This window comes from Perognathus longimembris, chromosome 14 (genome assembly GCF_023159225.1).
Source record: "Perognathus longimembris pacificus isolate PPM17 chromosome 14, ASM2315922v1, whole genome shotgun sequence".
Taxonomy (NCBI): domain Eukaryota; kingdom Metazoa; phylum Chordata; class Mammalia; order Rodentia; family Heteromyidae; genus Perognathus; species Perognathus longimembris.
In genome coordinates this window covers 37,536,969-37,550,527 of record NC_063174.1, presented here as the reverse complement: position 1 = coordinate 37,550,527, position 13,559 = coordinate 37,536,969, and the positions used below count along the sequence as shown (strand labels likewise).

Genomic DNA, 13,559 nt, shown 5'->3' with positions numbered 1-13,559 from the left:
CCAGAACTTACAGGTAGAGAGGCAGTTCTAGCATATCACTCAGAGGCCTATTGGATACAGCCAAGTAAGTCCTTTTTGGAAAGGATGCCGGGTCTGGAGGACCACATGAAGAAATGTAAGAAGGGTCTTGTAAGTATTGTCAAAGGCACAGAGATGACACAAACTGTTAAAAATCATGAAAGTACAGAATAAAGGGTTCTTTTGAAGTAGCCTTCAAGTTTGTCCCCATCAACCCTTTCGTTAACACATAAACGATACCACAGCATCCTATGATTTGTTTGAGAAGTTTGTGTCGATTATTAGATCCTATTTTCACTAAGTCACATACCTCAATGATATACCTAGTCTGAGGAAAAGCATAGAAAGAAGAAACCAACCAAAAAGCTGGACTGGAACTGGAGGTATGGCTCAAATGGTAACGTACTAGCCTTGAGCAAAAAAAGCTCAGGGATAGTGCCTAGACCCTAACTTCAAGCCCAAGACCCCCCCCAACCCCCCCCCCACACAGCGTGAACCATCATTAAGTGCTTACTGTACTATCTCAGTAGCTCTACAGTACTCTTCCCCTGTGAGGTAGGTACTATTACTATCTTATTCTACAGATGGGGAGAATAAAGGCCCTAGGGAACAAAGTGACTTAATTCAGAGTGGTCACAGAAGGAACAAGATTAAGAACGAACTCTGGGCTGGGAATATGGCCTAGTGGCAAGAGTGCTTGCCTTGTATACATGAAGCCCTGGGTTCGATTCCCCAGCACCACATATATAGAAAATGGCCAGAAGTGGTGCTGTGGCTCAAGTGGCAGAGTGCTAGCCTGGAGCAAAGAGAAGCCAGGGACAGTGCTCAGGCCCTGAGTCCAAGGCCCAGGACTGGCAAAAAAGAAATAAGAAAAAAAGAACAAACCCTGAACTCAGGTGATCTGATTCCAAAGACTGTATATCATGCCTCAGATCCAGACCTCTGCTGCTGAGGAAATAAAGAGACAATGTAATCACTATCAGGTACCTTTATGTCCTGTCCTGTGAGGTAAGACTTCCTTGAGTCTCTACTATACACCACAGCACCTCACTGCCCCCAACACACACCCTCTATTCTCTCCACAGCTGCTTGCCAAAGAGTCCTTTATCCTCAGCTCCAGGAGAAACACTACTATGACGTCTTCTCTCTCCAATACAGAGAAGGCAGGTCTGGACTTACCAGAGGCAAGTCCGTCTCCAAGCAGGGTGCTAAGGATTACCAGTGGAAGGAATACTCCATGTCCCACGGAGGCCACGGCAAATGCTGAGCTGCTCTTTGGTGCTATCCTGCCATGGCACATCTTTTATCCGTCCAAGTTTTTTTTTAAAGAAAAAAATTTAAATACAGAAGAATTCCAAAGTCAGCCAAGGAGTAATACACCTGTAACAAAACAAAAAAACAAGAAAATAAGAAAACTTCAATCTGAAGTTGATTGGAAGCAAGCACTTTTGGTAAGGCAGTCATGATCACATACAAAGTTGGAAGAATTCTAACAATTGAATCCCTGCTATCAAGAGAATAGGCAAGCACAGGAGCAGCTTTCCAGCTCCTCCTGGAAAATGCCACAATCTTCAGCTAGCTGCCATCAGCGTCCTGTACAGGAGAGACCTTTGTGATAGGGCCAGGAGTCAGCTCCAGGACATTACCTTGATGTCTGTCAGGCACCATGGAGCTTTCAAAGACTTTCAGCTCTACCTTACGGCTGGCTTCAGAGGTTCCAGCAGAGACAGAGCTGTTACAGGCTCTACCTTTGCCACTTAGACTTGGAACAAGTTCAACTAACCCAAAGAGGCAACGGGGGTGGGGGGGGGGGGGAGGCAGGCGAGTGGGAAGAAGAGAGAAAGCACTTGCTTTAAAGGGAGAAATACACCACTTAGAGAAGGAATGCACCACAGGAGCCAAGGCCACACAGCCTGCTGCTTAACCTGACAGAGGCTGGAGGAGCCTCTGAGGATCTGACTCCATGGCCATGAATTTCAAAAGTGGGCTAATTAATCAAGGCTCACCTGACACACCTGTGACAAGAAGTGCAGCATTCTACTCTCTATGCCTGACAAGGATGGGAGGTAGAAGATAGACAGTGGTTGCTAATTAATCCTACCACTCTAGTTCAGACTGACTTCTTACTCAGTGCCTGGGTGCTGTCCTCAAGCCTCAGACACAGCCCCACTTCTGGCTTTTTGATAAGTAATTGGAGATGAGAGTCTCATGCTGTTTCTTGCACAAGCAGGCTTCAAACCACGATCCTTAGATCTCAACTTCCTGAGCACCTATAATTACAAGCATGAGCCACCAGCATCCAGTCCAGACTGGCTTCAGAAAAGTAGAAACCAGTATCTTTAAAAACAACAACAACAACAAGAAAGTGGCACTATGGCTCAAGTGGTAGAGGGCTAGCCTTGAACTGAAGAACTCAGGGACAGTGCCCAGGCCCAGAGTTCAAGCCCCCAACTGACAAAAATAAAATCAATTAATGGACAAAACATTAAGGACTATTTTCTATGTGTCTTTAGGAAAAGGTTGGACTGATACTACATTATGTTACTTACTTGATTTCATTTCCCAGTTATGCATATATTACAGTTTATAGGCATTATTCTAAATAATATACTTCCTTAAAAATTCCATATTTCCTTTTCTATTAATAAGGTTTTATATGCACACATACGGGAACTTGCCATCTGCAAGCTGTCCTTGGGACCACCAAGAGATATTAACCAGGCCTGACTTTAATCAGTCTGATGCCCTGACTCAAGCTCAAATCCCCCTCCTAGAAAGCAACTGGCAAATAGCAACATGAGTTTTCTCATATGGAAGGAGGGATAGCTATGAAATCCTTTAGTAAGCATTAGCCAGGAACCAAGAACACTGGTCAGAACTTCCTTTTTTGACTGTAAATCTCCTGGCCTCAGCTTTTATCACCTTTAACTCGAGCCTTTAAAGCTGTAGATGGGGTAATTCAGGAGAGAAGCCTGGAGGAGCTACCACTGAGCGACCCAAAGAGTCCAAAAAACAGTGTGGATAAATGTGTAGAATGTGTGTATTTATGTGACTAAGAAAGGGAGGGTCAAAAAATCAACATTCAAATATACTTCTTTGTTGTGGACAGTTGTGGCTGTCACTGAACCTCAGCCCCAGTTTCCTTGTCTGTGAAATGGGGATATTAACTACATAGTTTTCATAGGATTGATACAAAGATTAAGTTCAGGCAAAGTGCTTGACAAAGTGGCCCTATGTAAGTACCCAATAATCCCTGGCTGCCATTACTAATTACCAGTAAGACCTGAGCGACAGGGACACTTCTCATTGGCAGATGCTAAAACCAAGGTCCAAAGAGGCTGAAGGATGTGACCAGGGTTCCAGCTGAGTAGTGACAGATTAGCAATGGGCGCAAGGTACTGCCTTTTCAGATTCAGCCACACCAGAAATGCCTATGAGGCATCCATCATCCTCCCAAGGCAACAACTCAGAACCAACAAGAACAGCACACGTGTCACGCACCCATGGCTCACCCATAGCTACTTTGGGGGCTAAGAACTGAAGATTAAGATTTGAAGCTGGCCTGCTGGTTATCTCCAACTAACCAGCAAAAAGCTGGCAGTGGAGGTGTGCCTCAAGTAGTAGAATGCCAGTTGTTACAGCCAATATTCTAAATAATATAAGTAAGCAAAGAAGCTAAGAGATGAGTGTAAAACACTTAAGTTCAAGTACCAGTACTAGAACCAGAAAAAAAAAAGCATATGCACAGCACATAACTCAATTAGATAAGGCAGCGTAGTCAGGAAAGGCTACCCTACCTACAGCTCCAGAGGAGCTTGTGCTAGAATGAGTCCTAAGAGATGTGTAAGATTATATGAGGGGGGCTGGGAATATGGCCTAGTGGCAAGAGTGCTTGACTCCTACACATGAATCTCTCGGTTCAATTCCCCAGCACCACATATATGGAAAACAGCCAGAAGGGGCGCTGTGGCTCAGGTGGCAGAGTGCTAGCCTTGAGCCGGAAGAGGCCAGGGACGGTGCTCAGGCCCTGAGTCCAAGGCCCAGGACTGGCCAAAAAAAAAAAAAAATTATATGAGGGGGCTAGGAATATGGCCTAGGAGTGGAGTGCTTGCCCTGCATACATGAAGCCCTGGGTAATGGCGCTGTGGCTCAAGTGGTAGAGTGCTAGGCTTGAGCAAAAAGAAGCCAGGGCCAGGGCTCAGGCCCTGAATTAAAGCCCCAGAACTGGCCAAAAAAAAAGACTGTATGAGGTGGTGGGAGGAAGGAAGTACTAAATATAAATGGAACAGAGGACTGTGCAAGCTAGTACTACTGGGTAGAGTCTTGGAACAGAAATAAGTTGAAGGATTTAAGTATTACCCTGAAAACTGGTGGTACTTCCTGAGCTGGCCTCAAACTTGCTGGGTAGCCCACGTTGACTTCAAACAAGATTCTTTTTTAAAAGTTTTATTTATTTATTGTTATTATTATTTTGCCAGTCCTGGGGCTTGGTACTCAGGGCCTGAGCACTATCCCTGGCTTCTTTTTGCTCAAGGCTAGTACTCTGCCACTTGAGCCACAGCGCCACTTCTGGCCTTTTCTATATATGTGGTGCTGAGGACTCGAACCCAGGGCCTCAAGTATACAAGGCAAGCACTCTACCACTAGGCCACATCCCCAGCCCTTCAAAAAAGATTCTTCCTCAGCCTCCCAAGTTCCAGAGTTCAACACCATGCAGAATTCATGCTTATATTTTTAAAGGATACATGTTAAACAAATACATAAACTGAGAAATCCTTTGAGAATGATACAATGCCTTTAGGAAGGGGAATCAAGTGGTTAACAGGGAGAAGAATACTTTTCATTGTTTATTCTCTTAATCCACTTGAGCTCTGTATGTTATACCCACATTAGTTATTAAAAAATATATAAATCAAGTTAATATAACTAGGCCTCTCTATAGAGAACCTATCTCTTCCCTAAACAAACTGGCATTAAATAAACCTTAAGAACCTGACTGCTCCTTCTGCCAGGAGTACTATCACTTCAAGGGCTTAATATCAGGGTCATCTCTGGGAGGAACCCTTTTCTGACACTTCCTGCCATGCACACCCCCAGAAGAACTGGTCTTTTACTACCCTGCTATGACTGCACCTTTAACAGGTTATTACTCTGCTATGACTGCACCTTCAAGAGTCAATTTGTTTATCTTCCTCACCTCAACAGACATAGTTCCTTGAAGGCAGTGGCTGTGAATACTCAATTTGGAATCTTCCTCAGCTTGCACAAGGCCTGGCACCTGACAGACAGGTCACAAATGTTTGCCAAATTTATGAATATTGTGGGAGGAGCTAGAATTGTGGAAAGGATGTATGTGTATGAGCTCCTGGGTTTTGTTTTGATTTGTTACACAAACAACTGACTCCTCTCTTACTGCTTAAACAGACACCCTAGCCAAGGAACCAATTCCACCATGAAGTCTAGGACCTGGTCAAGTGCATAATGGACAGAGTGATAGAAGTGAAGAGTGTGCAAGGAAAGAGAAAAGATAGAGCATAGTTAACAGAGCCTTTATATAGTGCCAGCCTATTTACTATCTTAATATTTCAGAAATAATACAGAAGAAAGTCAACTTTCCAAGCTCCCAAGAACCCAACTACTATGCAAGAAGGGTGATACTATAAACCTAATCGTTTTTAGAAATCTGTTCTGAACATAATTTTTGAACCCTGCAAGTTGTAGCTTTAGCATATTACAGAAAAATGTTTCAAAACAAATCAAGACTGAATATTCATTATCCCTAGAGAAATAATGATGTTCAAGCGTGTACAAAAAGGGGGTGGAGTACATTTCATGTCAATATTCTTTTGGTTTATTAGTGACCACCTTCTTTTTTTTTTAAATGTTATTGAAGAAAACTAGCTTCATTTTCAAAGTGAGCACTCAGTAGTCTCATAGGAATATAACATCTGAAGTTATAGGTGACCAGAGAAGAGTCTAGGCTGCCTAAGGCCCACCTCTGACACCAGCCAGCATGCTGGTTAAAAAGACTCCCTTGGCTTCTGTTTCTAGTTCTGAAAATGGCTCAAAGGTCTCTTGTCTCAGCCATAGAATTGTCCACCACTTCCACATTTCTCTTTAGGTCTTCCTAATCCAGCCATTTTCCCCTCTAAAAGACAGATGAGAAAGAGACATTGAAAACCTGCACTTACCATTCCTGTTTTATTTGTTTTCTTGCTTTTCTTAAGAACATAGCTGCTGCCCTAAGTGTGGGTAGGAGCAGAAATACCTATGAGCTAGACTGTCAGCACCACAAGATCAGAAACTAGACCTTCCCACCTGTTATTGATCCATACAGCAAAAACTATGCAACTACACACTTTAAATGTGATACTGTAAATGTGACATTAATTTCCAGCGTCCTTGAACCATGACTCTGGCTTTGGGAAATACTTATCTGTGCCTCTGTTTACTCATTTGCCAAGTGAGGCTGTTACTCGCTTCAACTCTCAACTTGGCTCAGGTATGTCTCAAAAGGGACAAAAGACAAGAAAAAAAACTCTATAAACTAGTAAGACCCAGTGCTTCTATTTACAATCTTAGCCAGAAACCAGCACAACAAAGGTTACCTGAAAAATGATACCAAACACAAATGGCTTCTTGCTGTTAGGGAGAATCTGCAAGCTCAAAGTTCATATGGTTTAGTTGCTTGCTGTTGCTGCATATGCTTCCAGGTTAATAAAGGAGTCTGCTAAGATTAAAGATGCCCTAGAGACACCTTCAAAATGGGCTCCTAGTCTGAGAAGGCAGCAGCCCATGAAACAGCTAAGCCATCCTATTCCTTAGCTGTCTAGGCCTCAGTCCACGTGTCAGACTACGTCCAGACCTACACTGTGGAGAATGTCATAGTCCTGCAGGTGCAAGGTCATGCCACACTGAACTCGCCTCTACTGAGTCAAAAAAGGGAAGGACTGAGATTTGGCTTCCACATACTTGGTGAGCAGTAATTTTTAAAACAAATTATTTACTAAACCAAAGTAAATCTTTCCATTAGGAGTGAAAACTAGGAAGTGAAAACCAACTTGAGTCCTTTTCTTGCTTCATAATCTAGAAAAAGGAGAATGTGAAGGGGACGAGTCTAAATAAGAGGGATCATAACTCTGATCAACCATCTTTACTGACCCCCTTGCTATCAATGTGATAGTAGAGGACACAAATCAGTTCTTGGGGTATAAATAGAATTTAACCAGCAAATTACATTTCAGCATATAAATATAAGTAGTCCCATGTTCCCAAAAGGGGAATGATAAGAAAAATGACTAACACACAACTAAGCTCGCAAGGCACTTCCAAGTGCTCCACATCTGTTTTCAAAGGGTCTAAAGAATGTCTTCCCTCTTTACTCCCACTCACTCTGAAACAAATCATCCTGTTATGCCCTCCTGAGAAGACAAAAAACAAAGTTTTGGAGATGCAGTCTATGTCTTCCTTCTGTGGATCATGGATCATGGATCTTCTAATCTTTTTTTTTTTTTTTTTTTTTGGCCAGTCCTAGGGGGCTTGAATTCCGGGCCTGGGCTCTGTCCCTGAGCCTCTCTGTGCTCAAGGCTAGTGCTCTACCACTTGAGCCACAGAGCCACTTCGGCTTTTTCTGTTTATGAGGTACTGAGGAATTGAACTCAGAAGGCTTCATGCATGCTAGCCAAGCACTCTACTACTAAGCCCATCTTCTAATCTTACCTCTATTTTCACTGTGCTACTAACACTTTAATGATTATACACCGCTACACATTCTTCTATTGGAATTGAGACTCTTGGGCATAACATTACCTTATTCATTCCTTTGACTACAGCTCCTAGTTCAAAAGGTACAAATTCCAACAGACTCTCACTATGTAGCTCAGGCTGGCCTTGAATGTGTACTCTTTCACCTCCTGAGTGCTGCACAGGCATGTTGAGATTTTGCCTTCTCCAAATTACAAAACTAACCTCAGCTTTAAAAGACATCTGACTAGGGAAGGGAAAGAAAAATGAGGGTGTAAGATATCACAAGACATGTATTCACTGCTTTACTATATAACTGTACCCCCTTTGCACAACACCTTGTCAATAAAATTTAATTTTAAAAAAGACATCTGAAAGCTACTACAAGATGTCAGAGGTTTTCATGAACTGTGTTAATACTTATCACATACTTGTACTGTTCCCCAGAATTGCTCACCACACCCTTTGGGTATTATACATTCCTCATTATCTTCAGGTTCTCTTCTGGAATCTAACAGCAAGACCACTGCAGCAGGGATTTGAAATCTGGAGACAGCAGCTCCACCACTAAGCAGTGTTTAACCTTTGTCAAGTCAGCCAAGGAATGAGCCTGGATGGACTCTCAAAGTCCTTTTCAGTTCTAAGGAATTCAAGGTCTTCTAGGAAACAAGAGAGATCTAAAAGTATTTTTCCTGAAAATGTAAGTAAAAAAAAAGTTCTGACTAGAAGAAAGAATTGTTACATGTATCCTCACTGATAAACATGAGCAGCCTTTCCCTTTTTCATCTTCCAAGACTAATATCTAGCATCTCCTGCTGCAGTACAGCAGTCCACTTTCCCATTTAGCGCTTAATCAATCCACCAGCACATTTGTATGGGCTATCCGTACACAGTGTTCCTAAACTACTTTCCAAAAATAACAAACATCTAACAACAACAACAAACCCCACCAGCCTTCACACACAAGAATCACTGCAGTACTGCAGGAGCAGGGCAAGGTAGAGAAGGGAGGGAAGATACAAGAATGAAAAGAAGAAGGTGATAGTAACTGGAAGCAGGAACTTGGCCTGCCATAAATTTCCAACATAGAGGCAGGAAAGTAGTTCTTGGCCCAACTTCAATTCACCATGGACTGACCAGCTGGCCTAAAACAAACATTTTACTTTCCATGCCTCTACTAGTTAAAGAAAGGAGTTCAACAGGGAAGTTGGGATCACAGAAGGACAAACTGGACCAGAATCTTTGGTCTGCTTAAATATTATTAATTGGGTGGTTTAATCAAGTTAGTTTCAGTACCCATTTGTAAACTAGATAAATGATAACAATCTCATTGGATCAGGGTGAGGAAGAAAGGAGATAAGTATGAGACATAAATGGTATCTGAAACTGTGGGCACTCAAATCAGTGCCTAGGGAAGTTTCTTCCTGTTCTAGCAGGCTATGTCTGATCCCCACTAGGCACCCCTGAAGCTGGTTTGCAAACATGCTCAAAACGCAAGGTCAGTTCAGACAAAATAACAGCCAACAGGTTAAACAAGTGCACATGCTAGTTTTTTATTTTGGTCATGGGGCTTTAACTCTGGGCCTGGGTGCTGTCTCTGAGCTCTTCAGCTCAAGTGCTCTACCACTTGAGCAACAGCACCACTTCCAGTTTTCTGGTGGTTAACTGGTGATAAGAGTCTCGTGGACTTTCCTACATGGGCTAGCTTTGAACCACTACCCTCAGATCTCAGCCTCCTGAGTAGCTAGGATTACAGGCAGGAGCCATGGGCACCCAGCACTTCTTAGTTTTGTTTTGTTTTTAACACATTCTGAAAACTATTCTTTTTTAATTTTTTAGCAGTGTTAAGAGTTTGAACTCAGAGCCTTACACTGCCAGGGAGGTGCTCAAATCACTTGAGCCACATCCCCAACCCTTTTGCTTTAATTATTTTTAAAGTAGGGCTTTGCATTTTTGCCTAGGCGCTACCTGAACCACAATGCTCCTATTTATACTTCCTGTGTGGCTAGGATGATAGATGCATGCTACCACGCCTGGTTTCACTAGTTGAGATGGAATCTTATGAACTATTTGTCTGATTGAACTGTGATCCTCCAGATCCTCCAAATCTCTGCCTCTCAAGTAACTAGAACTACAGGCATGAGCATAGAGGATCTCTGTCTCTCAAGTAACTAGAACTACAGGCACGAGCATAAACCAGTACCAGGGGTGCTGATAACTGGAACTTGAACTGAAGGCCTCATACTCTTGCTTGGCTTTTCTGTTCAAGGTTGACACTCTATCACTTGAGCTATACCTACACATCTGGCTTTTTGCTGGTTAATTGGAGTTAAGAGTATCACAGGTTCTTCTGCAGTAAGCTGGCTTCAAATTTGTGATCCTCAGATCCTCAGCCTTCTGAGTACCTAGGATTACAGGTATGAACCACCAGTGTCCAGCTCCAAAACTATTTTTTAAGCACTTAAGCACTGCCTTTCTTCCATTAAAAATTAAGTAAATATCTGTCTGTGACTACACTAAAGTACTATCTATTACTATCTGGGGACCTAGGGAATATATCTATACAGACACATATGCTCATTACCTCATTAAATAAGTGGTATTATCCCCATCTTAAAGATAAATGGGAATTTAAAGGACCCAGACAGTTCCCCTTCCCATTTCTCTGTTGAAAAGGGCTCTCCGTTGTTTTGTTTTCTAAATAAAAAATCAGGCTGAATTCTATCTTGGGACAATGAAGCATATCCTTCCATGAAGCCCACTCAAGCCACTAAGCATAATGAATTTACCGCAGATAACTAATGCCTACAGAGACTACCAACTATGCCTCATTCAATGTTCAACAAATACTTGTTGAATGAAGGAGTAAAATATAAACCTGGAGAGATAATTTATGCAGAAAACACAATATGGCAAATAAGCAGCAGATATAAAACAGGAGGGAAAAAGAGTATAAATCTTCAAGTTCTGGCAGGTAGCACAGCTGTTTGGCAGAAGTGGCTGTAATTGGTTTCTGGGTCCCAGAGATACATCCTTATGTGTCATCATACATTCTGCTTTGTTTCTAGCAGAGCTGAGTGGAACAGGCTACAATACCCACTTTGCAAATAAAGTCTAGGAAGATGATTTGCTCAATCTGACTTCTTAGGAATCTGTGCTTCCATTGATTCTATTACAATTCAGCAAGTATTTACTGGCTGTCTTCTATGCTACATGGTCAGAGATGAAATGGAAAACAGTGCTTACTCTCAAGGAATTCACAATATATTAAAGAGTAATACATGCTTATCTGTGTAACACTCAAATTATTACTACAGCCCTAAAATGTTTTTGGTTTTAAGTTTTGTTTCTTTAAGTACTGTGAGAAAACAAAGGACTCAGGAACAAAGACTTCTGAGAGGAACCAGAGAAAAGGGAAAGAGAAAACTTTGAGCTTACCCTGAGACTCATGCGCACTAGTGAGCTGCCAGGACAGTGTTTTTGCATGGAGAGAGTTACCCACAAAAGAACAATTTACCAAAAATAATGGGGGTGGGGAACCTGATCATTTTGTCTGCCTAGAACCACTAAATGCTGTTGTATGATAACAAGGAATAACTATATCTATATAACTTCAATGGAGGGGATACTTAGGAGCTAGATTTCAGAGCTATGTAGGAAATACCTTCTCCAAGTCAAAAATAGCAAACCCAAGGGAAAGAGTGGCTACACTTGTGTTTACTTTATACCATCTCTGTGGATAGCTTCCCAAAGGCCCCCAAGTGAAATAGTATAAACAGGTCTGTGTCACTTCCTGGTTCTCAGGCCTTGTATTACATTCCCAGTCAGCATAGGAAGAATGCCTATTTAAAAATAAACTTTAAAAAGTCACCAAAAACCACAGCCCTAAACCACCCTCCCTTCTGTTTCATTCAATTTCACTGAAATTAAAAGGGGCAAAGAGCAAGAATGAGACAAAATGACCACAGAGAATGAATCATCAAGTCAAAAAAAAAAAAAAAAGAACTAAACTAAGTTCAAGAACAAGAGACTGGGATTTTATGTGTGTTTCTCCTCTTAACTAGAGAAACTGATTTTGAACAAGCTATTGTTTTACCACTTCACTAATAGCTGCTTCAGGCTCTAAGTGAAGAAATGAATTCCTTGAATGCCAATGTAGTTATCCAATCTACCTGAACATCAAGTTCCCTTATCTGTAAAATGGCACCCAAATACCTATTTCACATGGCTTTTGTAAGTACTATACAGGGGAATGTACACAACCCTGACACACTGTGAGTCATCAAAACTTTAACATTCATCATGTATATCATTTTGTCATCATCACTGAAAACATAGGGTTAGGGCACATAATCTCTACTTAAAGAACTTCTCTGGCACCAAATCCTATGATTCTTCAAATCTCCTTTTCTTTCTCTAAGTGTGGGAGACAAGAAAAGAGAGATTAAACTAGGCAAATAAAGTATTATAGTTAAACATAGATCCTTGGGCTGGGAATAAGGCCTAGTGGTAAAGTGCTCACCTCGAATACATGAAGCCCTGGGTTCGATTTCTCAGCACCACATATATAGAAAAAAGCCAGAAGTGGCGCTGTGGCTCAAGAGGTAGCTGCCTTGAGAAAAAAGAAGCCAGGGACAGTGCTCAGGCCCTGAGTCCATGCCCCATGACTGGCAACAAAAACAAAACAAATAAACATAGATCCTCAATCCTAGAAGTACTATGAGACAATTAGAAAACCTATCAATGCTCCTCAATGGATAGTCTTGCCCATTTCTTGCATGAAACCCACAGAACTGTAGCAAGTATACCCACAATGTACCACCAGTACTCCCATGAATGCCAATAACAGCAACTCCTGGGCCAACACACTAACTTCAACTACCTCACATTTAACTACATTAAGGATTTCCCCAGCAGCATCTTCAGGCTGCTGTTAATGAAGCATTGTGGCAATCCACCTATTTCTAATCATGAGTAATCCTTCCATTTGTTTAAAGATAAGTCTCTCTGCGGGTGGGCTAGTGGTTCACACTTAGAATCCTAACTACTCAAGATCTGAGATCTGAGGATCCAGGTTGAAAGCTAGCTAGAGAAGAATAGGCCAAGAAGCTCAGATCTCTAACCAGCAAAATGCTGGAAGTGAAGGTGTGGCTAAAGTGGTAGAATGACAGCTCAAGGCCCTGGAAATCAAGCCCCAGTACTCCCCTCAAAAAAAAAAAAAAAAAGTCTTCTCCTTAATACAACTTTAATGTGACCAAAGATCTAGTGACCTTCCCAAAAATTAAGTATAATTAGGAGTGTTCACCTTTACCAAAGACAAGGTATTAAACGTAATTAAATTCAGATACAATAATATATTCACATTCAGTGTTTTTGACATATCAAGTGTTATAGGACAGCGTATCTTAGTCTGTTTTCTATTGCTATAACTGACTATATTTAATTTACAAAGAATAGTCAGGCACTGGTGGCTCACGTCTGTAATCCTACCTACTCAGGAGATTGAAAATTTTTTTTTTCTCAAATTTTTATTATCAAACTGACGTACAGAGAGGTTACAGTATCATACGTTGGGCATTGGATACATTTCTTGTACTGTTTGTTGCCTTGTCCCTCATGCCCCCCTCCCTCCCCCCCCTTTCCCTACCCCCCCAGGTGTTCAGTTCACGTACACCAAACAGTTTTGCAAGTATTGCTTTTGTAGTTATTTCTCTTTTTTTACCCTGTGTCTCTCGAATTTGGTGTTCCCTTTGAATTTCCTACTTCCAATACCAGTAAACACGGTTTCCAATATACTC

General features: G+C 41.7%; 1 protein-coding gene across 1 annotated transcript in view; it reads right to left on the bottom strand.

Annotated features, from left to right (window-relative positions):
• The window catches only part of Susd6 (sushi domain containing 6), a 104,583-nt gene that overhangs the window by 50,643 nt on the left and 40,381 nt on the right, over positions 1-13,559 (bottom strand). The window contains exon 2 of the mRNA XM_048362615.1: positions 1,198-1,398. Within this exon, the coding sequence (XP_048218572.1) occupies positions 1,198-1,318 (121 nt within the window). The 5' untranslated portion in view covers positions 1,319-1,398. The remainder of the gene's footprint in view (positions 1-1,197; positions 1,399-13,559) is intronic.